The sequence below is a fragment of the Symphalangus syndactylus genome, chromosome 8 (genome assembly GCF_028878055.3).
Source record: "Symphalangus syndactylus isolate Jambi chromosome 8, NHGRI_mSymSyn1-v2.1_pri, whole genome shotgun sequence".
Classification (NCBI taxonomy): domain Eukaryota; kingdom Metazoa; phylum Chordata; class Mammalia; order Primates; family Hylobatidae; genus Symphalangus; species Symphalangus syndactylus.
Window position 1 is genome coordinate 65093375 of NC_072430.2, and position 26731 is coordinate 65120105.

At 41.8% G+C, this 26731-nt stretch overlaps 1 protein-coding gene and 1 pseudogene across 1 annotated transcript; both read right to left on the bottom strand.

The window, feature by feature from the left end:
• Positions 1-2516: 2516 nt before the first annotated feature.
• LOC134737403 (pumilio homolog 3-like) lies at positions 2517-6262 on the bottom strand (annotated as a pseudogene).
• An 8127-nt stretch (positions 6263-14389) lies between these two features.
• Positions 14390-23447, bottom strand: PTGDR (prostaglandin D2 receptor). The gene is made up of 2 exons (XM_055289362.1): positions 22485-23447; positions 14390-16375 (listed from the first exon to the last, which is right to left on the bottom strand). The coding sequence occupies exons 1-2, from the start codon at positions 23328-23330 to the stop codon at positions 16142-16144; spliced, it is 1080 nt and encodes a 359-aa protein (XP_055145337.1). The 5' UTR covers positions 23331-23447; the 3' UTR covers positions 14390-16141.
• Between the last annotated feature and the right edge of the window lie 3284 nt (positions 23448-26731).

Sequence of the window (26731 nt, forward strand, 5' to 3'; positions counted from 1 at the left end):
AAAGGTGCACATATCCTATAACCCTGCAATTCCACTCCTAGATGTATGCCTTAGAGATACTCGTACACATGTCCAACACAAGACGTAATAAGAACAGTTAAAACAGCATTATTTATTTTTCTTTTCTTTTTTTGTCCCTTGAATCATAAAACAGCATTATTTCTAGTAGGCAAATCTAGAAATACCCCAAATGCCCATTGACAGCATGTGATATATTCATACCATGGAATACTATTTGGCCATGAAAATATAGGAACTCAGCTACACGTACAAAAAATATGAATCTCACAAACATACTATATGGTGAATATCATCCAGATCTCCTTTTCCAAGCCATTGCCCCCACCCCCTGTGAGTTATGGTTGCTAATGGCTCAGAGCTGGCCCCTTTTCTGGAAAATTGCCCTTGGCTCAAAGGGTACCCCCAGGAACACGTTGGCCAAAAACTTAGTAACAGGCTATCACAATTGTCTTGGTGGGACCAACAGTGTGGTGCTATTCAAGCTCCAGAGCCCCCCCTTGGGATCAGGCAGAGCTGAGACCTCATCCTTGCCTTGATTCTGTCCCTGCCCTGTCCTGCTGCTTTCACCGCTTTTCTCCTGAAAGCAGGAGCTCCACAGGTCACATGCACCTGACTCTTTGTCCTAGACTGCATGTGAAGAATCCAAGCTAAGACACATTACTAAGCTTGAGAAAAAGACACTAAATACATATATTATGATGCACACATGGGGGTAACATAAAGAAAAGCAAAGACATGATTTCTTAAAAGTCGGGACAGGGTTTCCCTCGGCGAGAGGGAGGGACTGTGATCAGGGAAGGCACACAGGAGGCTTCTGGTACTGGCAATATTCTGTTTCTTGACCTGCACAATGTCTACATGGATATTTACTTTATAATTACTATTTAACTGCATATGCATGTTGTATACACAATTTAGTATGTATAATGCATACAAAAAGAAGAAAAATTTCCATGTAATGAGAGAGACTTTTTGGTTTTAACTTATAAAAATGTATTTCCTAATCGAAGAAAATAAACTGTTAATTTCTGCTTTCTTATATCTATTGAGATTTTTCTTGTAGCCTAGTATATAATCAGAGCTTATAAATATTCCATGTATCATATTTGTCAATAAAATATGCTATGGATTCATATATAATGGGATGTCCATTAATTTAATTATAATTCAATGAATTATATTAGTTATCTATGACTGCTGAAAAAATTACCCCAAAATGTAGCAGCATGAAACAACATTTTCTCACCTCACGATTTCTGTGGGTGAGGAATCTGGGTGCAGCTTAGCTGGGTCCCCTAGCTCAGGTCTCTCATAAGGCTGCAGTCAAGTCATTGGCTGCGGTTGCAGTCAGCTCAAAGCTGTACTTGGAAGGAAGGATCCACTTCCAAGAACATTCATGTGGTTGTTGGAGGATTTGGTTCCTCCTGGGACTAAGAGCTTCTATTCCTTGCTGGCTGTTGGCCAGTGGCCTCCCTCCATTTTCTGCTATGTGAGCCTCTCCACAATACAGCTCACAGCACAGCAGCTGGTTTCCATCGGAGCGAGCAAGCAACCAAGGCTTATTTGTAACCTGATCTCAGGTGTAACTTTCCAGATGTTTTTCTGCTGTATTCCACACCTTAGAAGCAAGTCTGTAGGTCCAGATCATGCTTGCAGGGAAAGAATTACCCAAGGGCATGAATACCAGGAGACCTGGAGACCAGGATCATTGGTAGCTCTTTTAGAAGCTGCCTACTACAGTGATACAACTCACTATCTGGCTTCTCTTGTGTTGTGTTGGAGAATCGTCCATCTTTATCAAAGAAATAGAATCCTGATGGTACTCATCCTGAATATATAGCAGTATACAGAGTCTGGCATGCATAAAGCAGCGTGATCACCAATCTACATTTAACAGTCAGAGATTCTGTCCTTATGATTTCCAGTCTGGGGCTTGGGTTTGAAACACTGTTCATTTTCTCTGCCCACACTACCGTTTTACATATGGCAGGTATCTTCCACTCAAGCCTCTTGTTGAACCTGTTTGAGCTGCTTTGAGGGATCATTCCTTGTCTTTCTTGAGTTGCCTTTAGTGTCACCAAAGAATTGTAGGTCTGTATCACAGCCTGTGCTGAAACACAGTCCAGCATAAACATATTCTGCTTATTTTATAAAAATCCATCTGAGTTTTGTGTGATGTAGAAACAAAAATATAAATATATTTAAACCAATGTCTTTTTGTCTATTTGATGTACCTTGATTGATGGTGGGGCATGAAAATCATCCATGACAATAGTGATATTTTGATTTCTCATGTTTCTAATGCTTTTTCTTTTGTACTTTCATTGTCATGTTATTTGGTCAAAGTAACTCCATGCTGTAAATTCACTATTGATTGTATCTTATAGCCATATATTGACTTTCATTTTAAAAACAATTTCATAAATAGATTCTTATACAAAGAAGAAACATATATACAGAGCACCCAAATTACCAGTAAGGTGGACCCTAGCCCTTCTTTTCTGCATTGGGAAACAGAACAGGGAACAGGAAAAATGATTCCATCTTGCTCTCAACTCTTTCCACCCGTGAGCCCAATTTTTCAAGTAGAGTTTCTATTCCTTTGTCGGTGCCTTTGTTTTTTTCCCAATGTAGGAATCAAGCTTTTCAGTCCATCTTTGAGTTTGCAACTTCTTGATCACAATCTGGAGGAGGCTAGAAAGAATAATGGCACTTCGATTTACACTAGCCCAGGACTTCAGGTTCCTCATACCAACATGCTTTACAAATGATTTTGCAGAACAACCTTCTCTCCCATTTTCTTTCATCTTTTTATCTTGCTCTATGAACCACTTCAGAACTAGATGTCCTGGAGGATGTTCTGCAGTGTGAAGCTCTCGGTCCTTGCCACTAGGTTGCAGTTCCGCTGCTGCCAAGCTGGCAATGGCATTCATGGCAGGCTGAACGTCTCCAGTGGCAGATCCCAGAATGTCAGATGCCAACACACGCAGACTTATCTAGCACCACCTCTTGGGCATGTCTTTGCAGGTAGCTTAACAAAGCTGGAGAAATGGATTCTAGGAGCTCATATCTGCAGATTTCTGTACCTTTATTACTGTGTGCATTTCCATCTCCTTTTTGCAGAACTTCAATGATTTCTCATAGTAGATATACAGGAGCTCTGGGGCTTAGTAAATACAACAGGACCTTCCTTTCATGTTTGTCATTTCCTGTGCTAGGCAATGAACTGCTAATCCCTGATATGATGATTATCTGCTTCACAAGCTTAGTATCATCAATACAATCAAATGCTGCCAGTAAAGCCAAATAAGAGTATTGGCCATCAGTCACTTTTTCAACGTAAGTCTTATTATTTTCACAGTCACTTCCCTGTCCTTGGGCATGCCATGCCACAGGCAGTGCATGGCCACCCATGCCCTCGTGTGTGTGTGCCAGGTATACCACTGCTTTGTGGATGACTTCAATCACTTCTGATCTGAGTTTGCGTGGTGCATAGGTGAAAAAAAAAAGAAAAAAAAAGTCCAAGAATATGCACCAGTGAATGCTTAATCACAGCTTCCTTTTGGGCCACTGGAGTTAGAATCTGTTTCATTTCATCCATAATAAGCTCTTAATTTTTCTGGCTGTACCTCTAATACTTTGTCTGGAGTTGGTGATCGACTGACTTGTAAAGGTGAAATGTGTTCCCATAGAACTCTTTCGTCAGCTGTTCCTCTGCTCCAAAGTGGCTTTGTCATTATATGTGTCCTACATGATGGCTGATGTTTCTGCCTACCACAGCATCTTCCTCATGGGGCCTTTTAAACTTCTCATTATCTCTGCAATCTGTGTTTGACTTCCATACATGAGACATTTCTTTTTTTTTTTTGGCTTAACATTTTATTCATTCAGCAAGTGAATATATTTAGAAACAAATATTTATTGAATAAATGAGTTATATTTTCATGTTGCCCCATAACCTTTACATCTGTCATCTTTAACAGCTGCATAATGCTTCATTAAGAGGATGACATCATTTACTCAAGCAAGTGCCTTCTCAGTTTAGTAGTCGTAGTTGAAAGCTCAGGCATGAAGCCACAACTGAATTCAGATCCCAACTATGTAACTTACTAGCTACGTGACCTTGTGCAAGATACTTAAACTCACTAGACATTAGTTTCCTACTTTCTTTCTTTTTTTTTTTATTATACTTTAAGTTCTAGGGTACATGTTCACAATGTGAGACATTTCTTTAAAATATTTCTGGAGTATTTGGCTTTGCTTAATTCAACCAAATTATCTCCCAATTCTTCAAAAGCCTGTTTTGACTGTTCTTCATTACCACACTGAATGTAACACTGGATCACACGAGTTGAATCATGTGCAAATACAATAGTTTGTTTGTTTGAGACAGAGTCTTGCTCTGTACCCTAGGCTGGAATGCAGTGGCACCATCTCAGCTCACTGCAACCTCTGCCTCCCGGGCTCAAGGAGTCTCATGCCTCAGCCTCCTGAGTAGCTGGGATTACAGGAATGTGCCAACATGTCCAGCTAATAAATGCAATAGTTTAAATTTTCCCTTGAATCAACTTCTGCAAGTCATTCATTAACTTTACTCTTTTTTCTTTGTCACAGTCTTTTCTTCTTAAAGTCTTCCAAATCTGCTTTGCCCACACAACAGTGTCATAGTTACTTTTATCACTGAGTTGCCGGCTTTGCTTCAGGTCTTTCTTTTTCTTTTTGAAGTCATCCCATTTGGGTTTCTTGGCTGCCGATTCACCACTATTGCCATCTGGCTGGAGTTTTCTCTTCTTGTTGAATTTATTTGCTGGCTGGAATTTGTTCCTTGGTGCTTTGTCCCATTGTTGCTTATTCTTCAACTGCTTCACACCGTTTCCCCTGGTTTTGTGACACTTTTCTCAAAGTTCTTAGATGTGGTTTTAGATTCACCTCCCTTAGCAACTTTTCTTGGAAATGTCTTTGAAGAACCAGAATCACTATGTTTATGGAATCACTTTTCTTTTTTTGTGATGCCTTTGTACTCTTCCCTGTGAATTGTTGTTTCCCCTTTGACTTCCACTGTAGCAACTTGCACACGTGGAGCCGACCACATATTGACTTTTTAACCATAAAACTTACTGCCTTAAGTTCTACTTAGCCTAATATTACTTTGTGTCCACATTTGAAGTATAAATCTTTGTTCCATTTTTATCTTTAGCTCTTTTAGCAAGGGGCTATCATTTTTCTTTTGGATGTGCCAACTGTCAATCAAGGAAAATGACCAGGGCAAGTCCCATTCATTTTTGGAGGTTTATTTGCCAAAGTTAAGGTCACACAACTGGGAAACAGGTCTATGCCTTTCTCTGAAGATGATTTTGGGGGCTTCAATATTTAAAGGGGAAAGAGCAGGATATTGAGAAATATACAATGTTCATGTGAGAGGGGTAGGAGAAAATAGCCATTTCTGCCTTGGTCTGGCTCAGTGAATCTGCATTTTTACGTAAGATTAATGTAGACAATAAAGCAGAAGAAACAATCAGATATGCATTTGTCCCAGGTGTGCAGAGGGATGACTTTGAGTTCTGTCCTATGTTCCCCGCACCTGTGAAGAAAAGCTATCAATTCACATTGGCATGAGGCACTTTAACAGAAATGCTTTAGGATGAAGATCTTGGGGCCCACAAGGAATTTCCTTGTGAGGGAGGTATGTAGCTTTTCATCTTGTAGCCATCTTATTTAGGAACCAAAATGGGAGGCAGGTTTGCATGACCCAGTTCCCAACTTGACTTTTCCTTTTGTCTTAGTGAGTTTGGGGTCCCAAGCTTTATTTTATTTTCACATTCCCCCCATTTTTTCTTTAAAATCATTTGGAGAAAGCATTTTAGAAGGAAAATATGTCTCTGGTCTCAGCTTGCTTTTTTCTTTTTCTTTTTTTCTTTTTTTTTTTTTTTTGAGCTGGTCCTTCCTTGTTAGGATGGTTTATTCCCAGAAATTCAGGTCCCACCTTGCTAAGAAGGCTCATTCTTAGCAGGTCATGTCCCATGAAGATTAAAATAGGGGGAGGAAAGAAGGAAAAAGAAAATTAAAAATATAGGGACCTAGACCAGATATATAGCAACAAAAGGGAAAGCAAACCTGGAAGCTGGATCAGGCTATGCTACTGCCTCCTCAATTAGAGCAACTCTTTGGGCAATCATTATTCTAGCCCTTTCAGTTGATGACTAATCTGGACATACCATAATAACATTGTATGCAAAAACAGGACACAACACAAATTATTATTATTACTATTCCTATTAGAAGCAATAGCTTCTGCTACCAGTTTCTCCAGGTCACAACACAATTTCTCCAGGTATCCACCCCATATCTCTTGTAGTGTTTGGCCATTGGTCCTTGGGGTGGTTTCTACATTCCAAGCATAAAGGAGCATTTTGGCTGAGTTGGCCAAATGAAGGGATGAACCAGATAAACCCATTCCAAATTTGCATTATCCCATTTTGAAAATGGGCTGTTGTTTGGGGCATGGTTGCCACCTTCTCTTTTAGTTGGGGGGATGCTAAAGTGAGAGCTGGTGAGCTGGTCCTTTCCCTTGAAAATCTTTTCCAATATCCTTGCTTTTAAGAGTGTTTTAATGGGGAAATTATATATATTTAGTCTTTTGTTATGCCAGCACTAAGGATACCAAACCATTTCTGTGATGTAATAAATTTTGGTATTCTAGCTAGTCTTGACCTTGGAAGGGAAATCCCCACCATGGCAGGCTGGAGCCACTGGAAAGAGGCATGAGTCTGCATATCCAGCAGGCATCCTTTTATAATCTGTCTGCATAATCCTGAGCCCATTGTAGAAACAGGTTTGTCTTATGGGCAACAATGGCTGACAGTGGCAAGAAGGTGCAGAGACATAGGGTAAATAGGAGCAAGGTTGCAAAATTCATTTTAACTACTAAAAGGACATTAAATCAGACAAGGCAAGTGCCCTGTTCTGCACAAGATAGCAGTTGCCAGTATCTCTAGGACAATAATTGTAATAGCTATCATACAATACACATAGGTGTTCTTTTGTATACAGGCCTGGTCCTGTGTCTTGGGTTTAAGCAGTTCTCAACAGCTATGGTCTGCTCCTAGTCATGGATTGAAGGTCGATGTTAATGAGCTGCAGGTGAAGATCCTTGGTAGGAGTTACAGTCTACTCAGGAAGTTGTGCCTTTTAAGATGAGAGGTGTAAATCCATGAGTTTATACCGTCTAATTTTTGCAGCACATGGATTAGTTAATAGTATTTGGTATGGCTCCTTCCACTGGAGTTGAAGGGAGTCCTTTATTAAATGTCTTTTCCAATAGACAGAGTCTTCAGGCTGCAGATCATAACCAGGAACCTTGTCTTCAGGGAGTGGACTATGAAAGGAATTCTTTACCAAATCTTGGCTTTTGTAAAGATGACGAATGAGTCCCTTATAATATTGCAATATATCTCCCTTGAGAAAAGTTGGGTTGGTTATTTTGGTTCCCATACACATGGGCCTTCCTGTTATAATTTCATAAGGGGATAGTTGATGTTTTCCAAGGTGGACCAGAGGGTAAGGAGCACCAGGGAAGTGCTTTAGGCCAACGGAGGTGAAATCCATTTATGAACTTAGCCAATTGTGTTTTAATTATTCCATTGGTCCTTTCTGCCAGCTCTGAGGACTGGGGATGGTAGGCACAATGGAAATGTTGAAATATGGGCCAAATTTCACAAATATTTTGAATAACTTGACCAGGAAAATGAGTTCTTCTATCACTCTTAAAGTTCACAGTGGACTCCCCATAGTGGAATAATTTTTTCTAATAAAGTTTTCCAACTGCCATCACTGTTGCTTGCTTGCAGGGAAAAGCTTCAATGGGAAAACATGCAGACCATTACTAAGAACATGTAACCTTGAGAGGATGGCAGCTGGATAAAATCAAGCTGCCATACCTCAAAAGGTCCAGCTGGAAGGGGAAAATGACCCTGGGCCTCATGGAGGAGCTTCCCTGGATTATACTTAGGACAAATAACACACTGGGAATAAACCTTTTGTGCCACTGTGGAGGATGGTTTCCAGTAACATTGTTTACACTAGGATATACTTTTATCTGGATTCCATTGTGTCAGATTAACACATTCCTTAAGGGGCAGCTGACATCCCATTGGAATAATCGTTTATTATTAAGTCCATACAATATTTTAGTTTCAGGAGACAGGTATTCCTCTGTCTGTTTCCAAGTGGATTTCTCTTTTGTTGGGGCTATACTCTAGGTTTCCTTCAACATGTTTTTAAGTGTTTCAGGCTTTATGATAATTTTTTGGATTGGAGCTGGTGGCTTGAATGCTGCTTTGGCTGTAGCAATAGCAAATTTGTTATCTCCACTTTTAGTGGTGTCTAATGTAGAGTGACCTGGGATTTTTACAATTGTCAAAAGTTTTGGTTGAGAATAGTTTCTAACAGTTCTGATAGTTGGTTGTCCATTTTTTATGGGTTGCCCTGAGGAGGTTAAATATCCTCTCTCCTTTTACATTCCAAAGCCATGAGCAACTCCAAATGCTTAGCAGGTGTCAGTGTTTGTTCGCAGCCTTGTCTTTTGCTACTTGACAAGCTTGAGTCAGGGCAATCAATTTGGCCCCTCAAGCTGATTTGGCTTGAGGAAGAGGACCAGCTTCAATTACCTCTAGTAAAGAGACCACAGCATATCCTGCTCTAAAATTTCCATCCCCCCTCTTAAATAAGACCCATCTGTATACCTTTCTATCTCAGCATTATCCAGTGGCATCTCTTGTAAGTCTGTCCCGGGAGTGAGAAGTTGGTCAGTCATCAGAACATAGTCATGAGGGGTTTCGTCAGAAGGACCAGGCAAGAGAGAGTAAGTTAATTATTTGGAACATATTATCTCAGTCAAAATGTATAAAATAATCTAAAATTGATTCATTTGGGTTCTGGTGGCATTGCTGGATTTTATCCCAATCCACAACCCTTTGGAATATTGAAGAAATGATATTTAACAGAGCATTTGCACATTCCCACGCATCTTTGTGTCTGTGTTCTCGACTTCTGGGGGCTGGTTATTGTAGCTCTATTGGGCCTTCAAGGGTTAAGTCTGCTACAGGGTCTGACCACTGTACTTTCTCCAGCCATTCCTTAGCTTTAGCTTCCGAGACCAACATGTGTGCCAGCTGTTAGAGGTCTGAATGGCCTGGGTCATAGGTTCTGATAATGAATTAAAATTCTTGGGCATACCCAGTTGGATCTTATGGGGGCCCAGAAATTCTTTATGCCCTGCAACTCAGCCTTTGACCAGCGTTGGTAAACAATCACCGGGGTTCCCCTATGTGTTACCGGTTGTTCCCAAAACAGGGTGATCATGAGAGATGGCCCTGCAGGGTCCCCCTTTTCCACATCTTCCAGATGAGAGGCTGCCACTGGCACTGTCAGGGAATTGTCAGGAGGTAGGGTCTTGGAAGTTAGACTCCCTGCTGCCTTCTGTTGAGTGAGTGGCATACAAGGAGGGGAAGATGTTAAATTAGAACATGCAGGAGAAGGAGGGAACAGATCTGGTCCGGGAAGTTCAGAGAGGTCAGGGGTAAAGTGGGGGTAAAAGTGGAGGTGGGGAGGTACCACAGGGAAGTAAGGGATTCTGGGGATTTCTTTAAGAGAGACAGAACTTTAGAGAGTCCTTGGTTGGCATTTCTAAGTTGTTTGTTGGCTTCTTGTAAGGACATGAGGCGATCATCCCCCCATTTGCTACTCTCTAGGTACCATTGAAAGCAGCTCTCCCATTCTGGTTGTTTAGTTTTTGTGCGTGCATTTTGCATCCTAGTTCACAGGTACACTAATTTGGGCATCTCAGAAGATCCCCATCTAGGCCACTGTAGGTTAGAATCTGCCTTGGTTATAGTGGCCCACTTGATTAAATATTTGCATGACAATTCATCATAAGTGTTTTTGCATATACCTGGCCAGAGTTTCTAAGGGTGGAACTTTGTGTTCCGCAGCTGTGGGGGTTTCAGCCAACTTAAAGGGCTCCTTCCACATAATTTAGAGTTTTCCTTCAGATTTGACCAAGTCGGAGGGTTTGTTGGATCCAAAGTGTGCTGCTTGGTGACCTAGCTTTTCAGGGCTGTTACTCCCTGAACTGGCATCGTGGCTACCTGGCACAGTGTGTCAGGGGCTCAAGGTGTGGGAGATCAGCTCCTTATTTGCACCTGCTAGCTGAGATTAGACCCTAAGTACATTCTTCTGAGGGGAAATCCTACTCAGAGCCGTTGCACATCTTAGGGAGTGTTTCTTCCAGACACCCTCATGTAATTCTCGGTTGCCTGAGAAAGGCTGAGAGGGGCAAGCTCTTATTTCTTTGGAGAGGAAAATTCCATACTTATAAGCTGGAGGGTTTAGAGTTGGCCAAATCCAATATGAGAAGGACTGAAACATACAAAAAACACCTAACAAGACAGATACAAATAAATAAGATATCTAAGCAAAACGAACAGCAATCACACAAATTATACAATTTCTGAGTGCTCTAAATGTAAGGAGAAATTAAGACCAGCTGGTTGTTAACAGTAACTTTAGTCATTAAAGAGAATTTGCAAGACAGATTCCCAACTCAGCTCCTTACCTAGTGATGAGGCTCAAGCTGAAGACTGTTCTCCACTGATGAAGAAGCAGACAAGCTTGCCTTCCTTGATAGAGGCAAGCAAAAACTCCCAGAAAAAAAAAAGGTGTTTCTTTTTTTTTTTTTAAACATCAAATTAAACCTCAGAGCCCCAACTTCCTGCAGGGAGGAGGTCCCAGACCTCAACAAATTGTCCTATTGGTTTGGGCTATAAAGAGCCCAAGCTGGTAGCAATAGGAGAGCTGCTGCAGGCCAGGGCCACCTTCACTCAGGAACCCTCTGTGGTCAATCAAGGAACATGACCCAGGCAAATCTCGATCATTTTTTGAGGTTTAGTTGCCAAAGTTAAGGATACACACCTGGGAGATAGGTCTACTCCTTTCCCCAAAGATGATTTTGAGGGTTTCGATATCTAAAGGGGAAAGGGAAGGATATTGAGAAATACATAATGTTCATGTGAGAAGAGGGTAGGGGAAAACAGTCATTCATGACTTTGTCTGGCTCAGTGAATCTGCATTTTTACATAATGTAGATAATGTAGACGATAGAGCAGAGGAAACAATCAGATAGGCATTTGTCTCAGGTGGGCAGAGGAATGACTGATTTCTCTCCTATGTCCCCACACCTGTGGAGAAAAGCTATCAATTCACATTGCCATGATGCACTTTAAGAGAAACACTTTAGGGTAAAGGTCTTGGGGCCCCCAAGGAATTTCCTTGTGGACAAAATGTGAGGGAGGTATGTAGCTTTTCGTATTTTAGCCATCTTATTTAGGAGCCAAAATGAGATGCAGGTTGGCGTGACCCAGTTCCCAGCTTGATGTTTCCATTTGGCTTAGTGAGTTTGGGGTCCCAAGATTTACTTTACTTTCACACAATCATAATGAGTAAATCATTGTACTTTATCTTTTTCATCTAATTGGGAACTCTGGGTGTTTTTTAATTTGGGGGGAATAAAAAGTATTGTCTAAATTCATTATGAATTGTGTGTCGTGACAGTTAGTGTTTCCATATTCTACTTTGTAGTGCTAAGAAATTGATGCTGGCAAGCTACCAACTTTGCCCAGGTGTTTATAAAACGCACTGCCAGGCTAATCTTAAACATAAATTATTGCTGATTTGGGGCTTTATTGTTTTAAAATCTATAACTCATACTTTAGTACTTTGTAACATTTGCACTACACTGTATGATTTTTACCTTCTAGTTGGTCTTGTGTTTCCAATTAGACTTCAAGTGCTGACTCAGTTTAAGATCATTATAGGACCCTATGCTTCGCCTAAAATATACTTTCATTTGAGCTTTGACTTATTTTTATTGTCTTCCCCGGTTGAGGCATTTAGTAGGAAAAAAAAAAGTTTATATATTCTGCCTGTATTTTTTAACCAGAGCATGATAGGTTCTAAACACATTCATTGCAAATATTTTTAAGATTGGACTTACTCCTGAGTTCGTGCAGTTTGTATAAAAATGTCTGGAAGACTAGAATGTTCACCTCACTGTTATCAGGTGAGACTTGCTGATTCATTCCACTGAATTTGGCTATTGTGAAAGGGTAGGGAGAGGAAGCCTAATTATAGTACCACCCATCCTATGCGCTCAGCATTCCTCCATCTAGAGTCTGGGAACACCCAGACCAGCAATCCTAGCCTCACTGAAGAAAATAATCAAAGAGCAGGCCAGTCAACACTGTTCTAATAAGACAAAGCTGTTTTTACAATGTTAACATTGCCTAATTAACAAACTTTTTATGTTAATTTCGTCATGTATGAGTTGCTATTTCCTGGATAAAAATGGAAACATACATGTTACATAATGTCTGTAACAGTGGGAAATAATGTAGAGCAAAAATATTTTCTCCTACATGTACTATTTTCACCTTTGGTTGGCCTAAGAGAAAAATCCTTATGGTGATATGAGAACATTCTTCATCAGATACAGAGGAATCTTTAACCAAGCCGTACAGCAGCCTCTTATTGAATAGACGTACATTTTAGGACTATCATGAGAGAGAACACCTTTTATTCAATATATTTATAGTATGTTTATAGCTCTTCTACAGTATATGTGTGAATTACTAGGAGAAATGAGAAAAAAATAGGTGACTAGTCCTCAAGGATTTTAATGTCTGGAAAGAAAGATTAAATGTATAATATTTTTCTGAAAATATACAAAAAAGTCAAATTATGAAAGTTTAAAAATAGCTTTACGTATTTCAGTGGAAATTTCTATCCTATAGAGAGTTAGAAAATATCCAATCCCTAATGAAATGTCACTTTAAATATAATCTTTGACAATATTTTCATAAACGAAGGCTCTTTAGTTTATCTTCTTTCACAAGGGAACAGCATCAGGCTTAGTGCCCAATTAAATGCAGGAGTCCAAAGAAATATCATTGCCGAGGGTAGCATCTTTACCTCCAAGTGAGCAAGACAGATCTCATCACTGCTATCGGAACTGTGAACTTGGGAAATAATCAGTAATGGCTGCCAGTATTGAAAGATATTTAAAAGCTGTAACTTTGCTGAGAACATTACAGATAAAAACACTGTGGAAGTTCAGGCGTGAGGGATTATTTGCAACTGAAAGGATCTGAGGATCAGAGGTCAGAGAAACATAGTCTATCACATATTTCCTTGTCTTTTTTTGGTATTTTTTGTTTTGTTTTGTTTTGTGTAGAGCAGTGGTTCTCAACTATTAGCATGCATGAGAATCACCTGGAGGGTATGTTAAAGCCCAGATTGCTGGCCCCACCCAAGATATTCTGATTCAACAGGTCTGAGGTGGAGCTGGAGAATTTGCATTTGTAGTAAGTTTCAGGTGTTGCTACTGCTGCTTGTCCAGGACTACTGATTATTCTCTGCAAGAGAATGCTAGAGTGGAATTACTGGAACAACAGAAAAGAACACTTTAGGTTCTTGATACACTGTTGGGTTGCTATCAAGAAAGGGTATACACATTTACGAACTCGCCAGGGGAACATGAATGTTCTTCTCTGAATAACCTCTGTTATTGAGAGTCATAGGTTTTTTGTTGTTGTTGTTTGTTGTTGATATACAATTTGATTTTATTTTTGCATTTCCCTGATTAGGCTGAATATTTTTCTACATTTATTAACCATATGTATTTTCTCTTATGTAAACTTTCTCTTTGTGTTCTTTTCAGTTTTCAATCAGAGTCAAAATTCCTACTCGTTTTCAATACTTGACTTTCAATGCATCTTCTTCCTGTGAAGTTCTCCTGACAACTCTACACATGGTCCCTAGTTTGGGCCTCCTCTTCTAATAGTAAATGTGTACTCGCAATACTATGGAGAATTTCTACGCTGTATCCTAACTGTTTACACTCCTCTCTCCCCCAGTGGACAATGAGCAACTCATGAACCATGATTGAGTCTTATTTTTATTCTTTTCTTCAGCGCCTAATCAACTGCTTGGCACAAGGTCTCTGTCAATTATTTAATGAATTAACGAATAAATCTATAAAGATTACTGAAGAGTTGGTTTTAACTCAACACGGACTTCATCCACGGACTTCATTTTGTTTTCTACAAAATGGTATGTCTACATTTTGTAGAAAACAAAAAGGAGCAGTGAGTCCTTAGATAAGTCTATGAAAGCTTGTTTAAAGTAATGTGTTAATTGGACAGTATATAAAAATTCACACTATGAAACTGCTAGACAATGAAATATTGCTGGCAACTGTCTGCTAAAAAGAAAACCAAGCCCTTTTCTTTCATTTAAAGTAATTTCCTCTGCAAAATATTATAAAATTATATTTATTGATTCTTCTGGGGCCTTTTCAAATTAACTGGACAATTATCATAACACTCCTCTCCAAAAAAGAATACAAAAAACATGTTCTTCCTCTGACAATAAAACACACATGTACTTACACATTGAGGATACAAACAAAAGTTAAATTTCAAAAACAACTGTATTTTTTTCATCATGTTATACTGCCAAATCATACTTCTTGTATTCCTAATTTGGCCTTTTCACAGTTTTGCTATACCAAAAAATTACATAAAAAATTACCCAGCTTTATATTATCTCAGATACTGGAAAAAACATAAGTGAAACAAATGAGGTTGCTGCTAAGTTGGAAATAAATAAACATGAGTACTCTTATCTTTGGAAGGGACTTCTGGCTGGAGGTCTTGAGACCACGCAAATGTAGCAGGCTTTGCACCTCGGAGTCCTGAGACTGTCGGATACAAAGGAACTCCAGAGATGCTGAAACCCCTCTAACCTCCCCAGCTGTTCTTTTACCAAAGGTGAAAGCTCTTACCTGCAAGCTGGGTTGAGAGTCTCCGCTTCAGTTGCAGCTGCGTTTCCTCCACTTTTCCCTTTCAGTCATCATATTGCTGACCCTTGAAAACTTTTAAATTACTATTAAAGTGCTCAGTTGTGCTCCTTTTCAGCTATATCCTGCTCCAGTTTTGAAGGTGTAATTTGAAGTACAGTCTTGGAACCTAAGATCTTACTGTCTCCACAGACAGCAGAATACGGCTGTAATAGGTCGCTGTTAAGGTAGATGTTAAGGCCATTGTTACTATCGTCAACTGAGGCTAAGTCCTGGGTGGGCTCTTTGCTGTGCCAAATGCCCTACTGTGCCACACAGTCAAACAGTAAACATGGCTCTACAGTAAGTCACACACTGGTTTTCAAAGAAGCATAAATCCTTCCACCAAAGAATCCATTGATAGGATAACTCTTTTATAAAATGGAGGTTCTAAAAACTGAAAGAACATTTTGCAACCCACCCCCAACTTTTGATTCCCGCTGACACCCTTGAGTCAATACAAAAGAAACTGGACTTCAAAAGATAAAAATGAATTTTTGCCTCTTTGGGTTGTGGGCTATAGTATCTTGCTCTGTGTCTAGTTACAGCTTCAGGTCTCCACATGAGGCAGCAAGTACTCCCCGATGGTGGCTGGGGAGGCCCCTCCAACCGCCTGACCTGGTCATATTCCCCACATCACTTCTCTGAGGAACATCATAATTCAGGCTATGCTTAGATCAATTGGCAAAGAAATGAACTAAACATCGGCAATGACATAAAATCAATGAATCAGGTTTCACCAAAAAATGAATAGGGTAAGAAATTATGCTTTTTATGAATGCCCATCACATGATCATAAACGGTGGTGTTTCTACTATATTTTAAAAGACCTATGTCTCAAGGCCTCTCTAAAAAAAAAAAATAGGGCCACCAAGCACAAATGTAGGGACAATTAATACCATTGCTTTTTAAGACTTTTAACATTGGTTACAATATAGAAAATTTTAGTTGCTGTTAATAAAAAAATGAAAATGCACTGAAGGGGTTCATGACTATAGAATGGTAACACATTGTTAAGATATCAAATACTTTTGAAAATACATATACATGCTTTTGTTATGGGAGGTAACTTTTAAGGATTTAAATTGTAAGTTGTTTTTTTTTTTAATCATGGTTCTTTGACTGAAAATGTGACATATTCCTCAGCTTACCACAGAGTGAAAAACACTGTCACAGACTGGATTCCATGTTAGTGGAATTGCTGCACCAGTTCCTGTACCTAAGAGGTCTAATGAAAATCTTGTGAAAAAATATCCGAAATACTGGAGCTCTGAAAATGATAAAAATCCAAGGGTCCACAATTGAAATCACAGATAGAAATCGCAAGGCTCGGAGGTCTTCTGCTTCTTCAGAGGTCGTGTTTTTCTCCTTGACATCCTTAAATGCTCCATAGTAAGCGCGATACTGTTTTGAAGAAAAACATTCCATTATGATGCGGAAAGGTTAATGGCAGCAATGGATTCACTTACTTCACCTAAGTTACTGTAAGAACATCACAGCTTAGCTTGGAACACCCATTTTTGGTACATTTAGAAGTAGCTAAGGCCACAGCAGCTGATGGGTGCAAGTGGGGAGCTGGGAAGGTGGGGTGTGGCCAGACCTGGGAGGTGGGGCGGAAGCTGAGTACTTGTCAGAGACCCAGTCTGATTAAGTTCCTGAAGGCTATTCTACCTGCTGGGCTCAAGTTTCTAGGTCCCTGCCAGGCCATGAAGATGTGCCGAATCTTTTAGAAACAGGGTCAGCATGCTTTCATAAATACAGAATCTCTTTCTAGCTAGTGTCCTTGCACTTACTTTCTTCAGTTCTCCTTTCTTTCTTCTCCCTGCTTCCTATCCTCTCCTATTAGTTCTCTCAGAAATAAGTCCTACCTGTGAAATGTCACATGTATGGAGACACCAATAGAATGGAAGCTTTTAATCAATGTGAAGAGACAGGAAATATGACAATGAAAAGACCTGAGATGACTTGGAAAAAAATACTGTTCAACTCATGTAAATTGCTGTACTTATTTTTAGCACAAATTGTTACCTTTTCATGGTTGACATCTTTTTTTTTTTTTTCAATCTAGAAGGCAAAAACATGCACAAAAATATAAGGCTGCCTTACCTAGGTCCAACCAACTCCTCTTGTCTTGATCTTCCCTGAGGTCTCTGTAGCCTCCTTGGAGCCCTGCAAAATGCCTCAAACAACAGCTTTTCCTCCCATTCAGCCAACACTGACCTCTAGACCAGCACAACCATTGCTTTCCACTCTGCCCACGTCTGGCCACTTTTTTCTTTTTTCCATTACATTCTCTATGCCTACAATTCTAAATACATATTAGGATAAATGGACTCTAATGGAACAGGAAGCATGCAAACTCAACATTAGTAAGAAGGGATATGGATAAGAGACTGGACCCATTCGAGGCAATCAGAGAGCATCTCCTGGAGAAGATGCATTTTTCCCATAATCATTTCCTTACTGTTCTACTTTCTTCTCTACGGAGCATTTCAGCAGGCTCAGCCACTCCAGTCTAGTGCACTTAGGAAGACACCTTACATTGGACTCAGCTGTTTAATCTGGATGCCTTTGCCCATCTGAAGTAGGGCGGGGGCGGAGGGAATCTTAACAACAACTTCTCCATAACATAAATATTGTATTTGATTAATCTTGATGAAAAGTTTGTTGGAGTATGATTTTTAAAATTCACTTTAATGCTGAACACTTAACTAGATTGAATTTTCAAATTTCCAGTTTGATACAATAGGAAGAAAGTGTAAGTGTATAGAATATGGCATGAGCTTCAGAGGCATTCTCTAAGGCATATAACATATTTTCAGGCCAGGCACGGTGGCTCATGCCTGTAATCCCAGCACTCTGGGAGGCCGAGGTGGGTGGATCATTTGAGGTCAGGAGTTCGAGACCAGCCTGGCCAACATGGTGAAACACCGTCTCTACTAAAAATACAAAAATCAGCCGGGCATGGTGGTGGGCGCCTGTAATCCCAGCTACTCGGGAGGCTGAGGCAGGAGAATTGCTTGAACCCAGGAGGCCGAGGTTGTAGTGAGCCTAGATTGTGCCATTGCACTCCAGCCTGGGTGACAAGGGCGAAACACTGTATCAAAAAACAAACAGAAAACCATATTTTCACCCTAATTATTTTTACCTTAGAAAACCACAATGTCCTGGAGGTTGGTGGGGGAGCAGGGATGGATGAGGGAGGGTGTGCATGTATATATTAGGTGTTAAGAGAGAGAGGTCTGTAAGCCAGGTAAAGATAAGTACAAGCTATTTAATCACTTGTCAGAATCCATGAAGTCAGAGATGAGAGAGCTCTCCTGTGTATGCCATTTTGGGGAGCAGAAAGAATAGGTGTGATGCTCCTTTCAAAGGAGGCTGTTGGAGGCCTGTAAGGGACAGCAGGCAAGGGATGGGCCCATGGAAAGGGTCTGAGGTAGATTTAAAGGGATAGAGCAGAGGGCAAGGTCTGTTGTGTTACAGTGCGTGGACTGGATAGAAGAGGGCATCAGAAGCCAGAGAGGGCTGCCTGGCAGGGATGTCCAGGAGCTGGCAACAACATTATTTCAATGCCTCCGAAGTCCATCAGAGGGCGTTCTTCTCACACCAATTCTTTCTGGATATTGAGCACTTTTTAAAAATGCCCGTGTTTTTTTTTTTTTTTTTTTTTTTTTTTTTTAAGACAGAGTCTCACTCTGTCACCCAGGCTGGAGTGCAGTGGCACAATCAAGGCTCAATGCAGCCTTGACCTTCTGGGCCCAAGCAATCCTCCCACCTCAGCCAAGTAGCTGGGACTACAGGCACGTGTCACCACGCCTGGCTAATTATTTTTATTTTTTTTGTAGAGGCAGGGTCTCACTGTGTTGCCCAGGCTGGTCTCAAACTCCTGGGCTCAAACAATCCTCCTGATTTGGCCTCCCAAAATGCTAGGATTACAAGTGTGAGCCACCAGCCCCAATGAACAATACATTTCTAATACAAATCCAGTGACTTGAATGTCAAAATAACCTAATGGATTTGACATGGATAAATGCTGCCTAGAAAATAAAATAATTTGTTTTAATTATGCTAGTATCATTCAGTTGTCTAGATCCCAAGTAATCAAGCATTCTCAAATAGCTGGAACTGTATTTTGCCACACTCCACTTTGAGGAGAAAGGGGCAAATAGAAAAAAAAACTCATGTAAAATGTTTTCTCTTTAAGTCAACTTAACCATATAGCTTATTGTCACCCATGTCTCCCCCTTCAGGTAAAGATACAATTGCTAGGTCCATTACTTAGAAGAGTGTAAAATTTCCAATACCTATTCAATGTGTCCAGTAGGTCAAAGCTACTGTCATTATAAATATGTGGTTTGCCTTTTTCCCCTTCATTCTCTCACAAGTGTACAGTGAAGTTTACAGAGGCTAGATAACAAATGATGACATCACTACATCACCTTCACAAATAATAGAATATGTGGTTGTGTATCCTTGTGTTTTCTAGACCTGTTAAGGTGGTAGGTTGAGGGTACACACGTGAATTTTCAGAGACTGTTTTCAGTACTTTCGTGCTTTTAACAGGATTTTCCCACTTTACTTGCTATAATCTCTGTAACCTTACTGTCATCAAATCATTGTGAAATCCCCACATTTTCCTTGTACATATGGAAAACACAAGAGGTACATTTTATCTTGTTTTGCAATCATATTTTTAGAATTTCTTAGTTTTATTTTCTAATATGAGAAATACTGATGATTTAATCCACATAAACAAAAGCTGTCTGGGTCATTAATAATTTTAAGAGTATAAAGGGTCCTTAGACCAAAAAAAAGTTTCAGAGCCACTGCCTTAGCATATAGCACTATCTCCTGAGAAGATAATAGTTCTTGATTTTTTTTATGTCCAGCAGGCAACAATAATACATGGAAGTTATAAATAGTAATAATAATGATGCTAATTATTGAGGCAAGGCACTGGGCTAGGTGATGAATGTATATATTATGTATGTAATTTCAAATCTTCATAACTATCTTACAAAACAAGTATGGTTATAATCATTTTACAGATGAGGAAACAGGTCAGAAAGGGTAAATTAGCTGCTACCATAGCTAGTAAGTGATGAAGCCTGATTCAAACCCATGTCTGATGCTAAAGCTCTTATCCTCTCTAGAAAATGGTGGTTCTTGTGAAGAATGCTGTCAACATTAAATATATTTGGAACTTTGCTAGTTTTTTAGAAAATCTTTTTCAACTCCATTATTTCCTTCAATCCTCACAATACCCTGAGTTATCCAAGTCTCCTTAGAGACATGTCCAAATGCAATGTTCTTTCCACTGTATGATGCTGCTTTCTGCATTGGTCTGACTAAAACATTCAAACTCAGGTCAAAATTTTCATGCATTTGGCTACTGTCTGCTTTATCACAGCATAGATAAGTGAGGCCCCAACTTCACAATAGGAGCTCCTAAAAGATTTTATAAAGGACCAGATAGTAACTATTTTAGGTTTTATGGCCAAGAGACAAAATCATAAATACTTGATAGGTACTAATATAACATGGGAGAAAACACATTTCCACAATTTTTGATGGACTTCAAAATGTATTAATAATTGAGTACAATTTTTTTTTTTTTTTTTTAGATGGAGTCTTGCTCTGTCGCCCAGGCTGGAGTGCAGTGACAGTCTTGGCTCACTGCAACCTCTGCCTCCCAGGTTCAAGCGATTCTCCTGCCTCAGCCTCTGAGAAGCTGGGACTACAAGTGCATGCCACCACGCCCAGCTAATTTTTGTATTTTTAGAGACGGGGTTTCACCATGTTGGCCAGGATGGTCTCGATCTCTTGACCTCATGATCTGCCTGCCTCAGCCTCCCAAAATGCTGGGATTACAGGCGTGAGCCACCGCGAACGTCTGAGTACAATTTTTTTGTAATATGTATCTACTAAGGAGAAGAATAAAATGTTTTCTTGGAACAGTATTTTTCTTGAAATAGTATTTGGCTCAATTGAAGCTCAAAACTCTTGGGTCTTATCAAATTGATTGCAGAGATTCATTTGTAAGAATTATTCTTAACTCCAGGGAGATATAAAACAGTGGCCAGGATAGATTTGGCCTGTGAGCTGTGGTTTGCCAACTCCTGTTTTAGAGTGCGATTCTACAAATGTGAACCCTGAATCTGAGCTTGCATATCACCTGGGAACTTGTTAAGAATGAAAATTCTTTAAAAATGTCTGAATTAGAAACTCTGGGGAATGGGGGCCAGCCATCTTTTTTTCTAGAAGCCTTGCTGGTGATTCTGAGCACGTTAAAGTTTGAAAACCACTGCTATATGTCATCTGTGCCTATATCTACATTTAGACAGATATAGATTTATGTATTTGTTTATTTATTTTGGGGGCATACTGTTCCCACCCCTGCATGCTGATGCCCCAGACTTCTTTTTCCGCACGCAGTAAGGCCTTCATTTACAAGAAAATCGCTTTGTATTTCCCTTTCATTCACCATTGAAAGTAATATCCAAAATTGCTACACTCCGAGAAGAAATTTAACAGCTTTCCTATTCACAGAAGTCTCAGGATTTTGAGAACATGGGATTGGCAATGGAATTTCTTTAAGTATTGTTTTTGTTGAACAGGTACCTTGGGGGTGGGAGAAAGGAGAGGACCAACACTGAAAATGTTTCCTCAAGCCTCACCCACTCCCAGGTGTCTTGGCGGGAACTCCAGGAACAAATGCCTTCAAAACGAGGAGATAATTTCATTTTCATCGCCATCCTCATTACTAAATTGAAACCGGAGATAATGGCTTTCATGTCACCTCACTTGCCAAGATACACTGAAAACCCGTCAAGCCAGGTTGTCAAAAGGACACCAGCAGCTAAAACATACAAAGAGCCTCGGCCTCCATCGCCACAATCCCTGGCGGATGGGATGCAGCGCAAGAAACAGCAGCCGTGGCGCCTCAAAGTTTATGCACGCGTTTTTCAGAATTAAAACTATACATCTGCAAATCACTCTGGCTGGATTAAACCTCTTTTTCCCTTTCTATGCCAACACCGGGGAGAAGATCGTCCGAGACGCCATTCGCCCATTTCTGATACCACTGAAGTCATGAGCAGGTCTAACAAAATAAAACATCACCCAGCCGTCGGGGAGTAGAGGACTCCTGTTGCCAAGGAGGAACTAAGTTCTGCTCCTCCTAAGGCGCAAAAATGACCTCAAGATCTCCCCAGAAGGAAGCAGAGAGGAGGGAGTTCTGCCACATGGAGAGGGTTTTGCTGGGCTAGGGAGACACCGCCGGGCTCAGTCTTTCCCTTCCTTTCTCTAACTTTCCCTCATTTCGCTCCGCAAACTAAGTTATATCTCGGGGCTGTGGAAGGAATCCAATTTGGGGAACTCAGCAGCAAACCTTCACGGCCCAGGGCGCAGCTCCCCTGGCGCCGCGTCCAACCCGCTCCGCTCCACCCTTCCCGCCCCGCATCCGCGGCCGGACAGTCCCAATGCCATGCTGCCTCTGGGCGCAGGGACTCACAATTACGGGCAGAGAACACATAGTGAAGAGCACGGTCATCAGCGCCAGCAGCAGGAGGTGTTCCAGCTCCTCCAGGGGCTGAGGGGACGCTTCCCTCCCTTCCGCGCGCGGCTCGGCACGGTCCCTGGTGCAGGAGCGCGGGTGCCGCTGAAGCCGCCGGTGCATCGCATAGAGGTTGCGCATGGCGCCGAGGTTGCACAGCACGGTGGCGAGCACCAGCAGCCCCATGAGGCTGGAGTAGACCACAGAGTACCCCAGCACCGACAGCGAGCCCTCCTCGTGGACCATCTGGATAAAGCACCAGGTGCCGGGGCAGTACTGCACGAACTTCCCGAAGCCCATGAAAGGTAGCGCGCAGAAAGCCAGGCAGAAGGCGCTCACCACCGGGGCCACCAGTGCGCCCCGGCGCAGGGTGATGTGCCGTCGGTAGAAGAAGGGGTGCCCTAGGGAGAGCCAGCACTCCAGTGCCATGGCCAGGAGTTGCAGTGTCGAGGAGAGCCCAAAGAAGGACATGAAGAAGGCGAAGGCTTGGCACAACGAGTTGTCCAATGCGGGCGCAAGCACCCGCAGACTCCGGTTCTGAGCGTAGGCAGCCAGCACCACCGGGCTTAGGAGGCACTTGCCCAGCAAGTCGGTGACCGTCAGGCCACACACCAGCACGTAGAAGACCGAGGGCAGCCGGCTCAGTGGACGCGGCGGGCACCACCCCAGCCCCGAGCGCGCCAGCAGCCCCAGGGCCAGTAGGTTGCCCAGGAGGCCAGTGCTGAAGAGCACCCCGCCCATCACCGCCGAGTTGCCTTTTTCCACAGAGGTGGTGTTCTGGCAGCGGTAGAAGGGCGACTTCATGGCGTGCGGGAGCAGAGGGCTGGAGTGAAGGCTGCGGAAGGGCGAGGGCCCCGGTGCGCGGGTGCTAAGGAGCCCCCGGCAGCTCCGCGTGTGGCTCGGGCGGAGAAGCTGCGCCACAGAAAAAGCCCCGAGGGCGGCGGTGTGTTCCCCACGGCAGGAACCTCCTATCTAAACTCGCGGGTCACACCCCTCTTTGAGAGGCGGGACGTTCTGCAGGGTGAGCGCCTGGCGCTGGCGTTGAGGAGCGCGGAGCAGGCCAGTGAAGAGCTCGGTCCTGACGCGCTGCGTTCTCAGTAGAGACAGACTCTGGTGCCCAGTCGGAAGGACAGGAGGAAAATAGCCAGAATTCCAAGCACCCAACACCAGTCCTTCTAGCGAGGCTAGAGAAGAACTACTAAAATGGAGGGGAAATTAAGCAGCAGCCACCTGGGAGGAGGGCAGTGGTGCTGGTGGTTGAACTGGGGTGGCCAAGAACTCGAAAGATGAGCGAAGAGGGGAGACTGAGAAAGGGCTTCTACCTAGTTGTCTTGAATTAGCTAGTTAAGGAAGGGTAAAGATAACTCACGTCTGAAAAGCCCCTAAGCCTTAGCTCCTCTTCTCTTCTAGATCAGCGCAATTTGGGGCATTCACGCTCATCTCCATTGCATAGGCGAGCAAACTGAGGGCTTGGAAAGTTAAGTGATCTGCCCGTGGTGACAGAGCTACAGAAGTAGCAGAGCCGGACCTCTCACTCGATCTTCTATTTTGGAGTTCATCTGTCCTGTTCCCATGGCTCCTCCTCCCAAGAGGTTGTCCAGATTTCAGGGAAGTGGTTTGTGGAAAAGCCAAGAGCCAGTGTTGGTCCTGGGTACCACGAATCACAGTGACTGTAGAGAGCTGGTGGGAAGGGCATGGTTAGCAGCACTGTTGCTGTCATCAGATGGGCCTGGGTTTGAGTCCAGGTTCTGCTCCTCACTGTGTGTGACCCTATGGGACTTGCTTAGCCTCTCAAGCAGTAACATCTATCTGGCCTGCTTGGCTCTTCTGAGGCATAGAAATAACACGTAAAGAGCAAGCACATAGAAAGTGCTCAATTCATGCAATCACCATGATTCTTATTTGATAGAAGGGTGTTTTGGTAGCTGATGTTTAACTGCAGTTTTTAGCATGGATTTTGCAATCAGAAAATGGTAGATTTGGCATAGAGCTTTCTCCTCTGATTTGTGGCTACTAGAAAAAATTTATTCCTGTTTGGCTTTGACTTGGCTGTATCATAAAGGCAAGGGAGCTAATTGTGATAAGCATGATTTTATATCTTTAACTAGCATTCGATGACCTGTGAGAGAAATTGGCTTTGAGTGTGGAATCTCAGTGGGATGACTAAGGTTTTGTTATGTAAGCATGTAGATTATGCCTTGGCTTGAAGTGGCTCATTTTTAGGCCTCATGCCTGTTCTCATGGACAGACTCAGGGAAAGAGCAAGACCCTTGGGCTTTAGATGTGAAAGCCTGAAGGGTAGACAGAGAGGCTGCCTCTAAGGACTGAAAGTCTGGCCAGTAATTCGGGCCACAGGGTGGAAAAGAAGAATCTAAGCTTGGAATTAGTTCCGAACTCCACCACTGGCTGTGTGACCCTGGGTTAGTTGTTCAACCTAATGGAATATGGGACTTATGCTGAACTTGTGGGGTTGTTGTGAGGTTGAGAAAACATGAAGTGCTTTGGCATAGTGTAATAATAATAAAAGCTAATATTTATTGGTCCTGATGCAGGTTGGACACTCTCTAAGACTTTCACTTATATTGACTCAATAGAAGGCCTTGTATAAAGTTAGTTCCCTTGTCTTCTACCTACTGTCTCTCATTCCCATCTCTAGACTCTAGCACATAAGAATGGGTTTAGAAGAGCCCCACTTGACTTAATGAAGTGAAAGGAAGAGCAGGCCCCATAACCAAAAGACATGAGAATTTGATGAAAGCTGTGATCTCCTCCATAAACAGACAGACACACACACACAGGCGCGCACACACACACACACATGCACACACACACTTTACATCAATCTCAGGCTGTTCACCATTTCCTGAAGTCCCTCTATGGTACCCGGAGGAGACCCAATGGACACTAGCTTAAGAATCCTTCCTCTAAGAATATTGCATGGGTTGTTCTTCTGAAGCATACCTACTTCAATTCTTTGCAGCTTTATTTTCATGCTACAGTGGCTTACAACTCCATATTTATCCTAGGAACCCTAAGATTACAAATAACTTTTAAAGAAAACAACCCCCAAGTGTGACTGTTGGGCCAGCTATGGGTCCTTGATAAGGTTTACATACGTCATGCTTGAAGGTTGAAGGTTTTGAACAAGTGCAATTCAGGAAACCACATGTTTCCTCTCAGGCACTGTAGCTGGCCTTTACGATAGGGTTTCCAGTTGCCTTTCCTGCTTGCTTTGCTGGTGTCCACCCTACCCTGTTCTCAGGCCTAACTTTGGAGTCTTCTGTCCCAGTTCCTGAGAAATCCTATTTTGTAATTTCACCGTACAGCCAAGAAAAGTATCATTTGTTCATGCGTCAAATATTTTTTGAGCTCCTACTCTGTGCCAAGCATGGGGGTGAGGGGGATGAAGTGTATGGGCACTGAGGGACATACAGCAGATAAGGAAAGGCAAACATCATGTTGTGTGACCTCTACAGGCTTATACATTTTTATATCAGCTTTCAGAGTAACCAGGCTAAGTACATTTTTTCCTTAAAAGGGAAACCTTTAATGAAAATATCTTAGGCTAAGTTAATGGTAAAATTACCTCCATTATCTACAGAGCTGTACCAAGCTACTTAATTGGGTTATAGGACAAATCTTCTGAAAATATATGACATCATGTGGATGACTATTTTAAATATATAATTATATTATGGCAATATAAACATAAAAATCATAGATACTCATGGACAAGGCTCAGAAGCTGACATAGGCAAATGAAAACATTCACTTACACTTGAGAAGGGATGGCAGAAAAATATCTCCTTGGTTTCTGATATTTTCAATATTGCATCTGTAATAATTATTTTAAAAGACTTTAAACGTAAAACAAGTGATATGGTTTGGTTCTGTCCCCACCCAAATCTCATCTTGAATTGTAACTCCTATAATTCCCATGTGGTCATGGGAGGGAACTGATGTAATTGAATCATGGGGGCAGGTCTTTCCTGTGCTGTTCTGTGATAGAGAATAAGTCTCACAACATCTGATGGTTTTATAAAGGAGAGTTCCCCTACACAAGTTCTCTCTTGCCTGCTGCCATGTAAGAAGTGACTGCTCCTCATCTGCCTTCTGCCATTATTGTGAGGCCTCCCCAGCCATGTGGAACTGTGAGTCAATTAGACCTCTTTCCTTTATAAATTACCCAGTCTCAGGTATGTCTT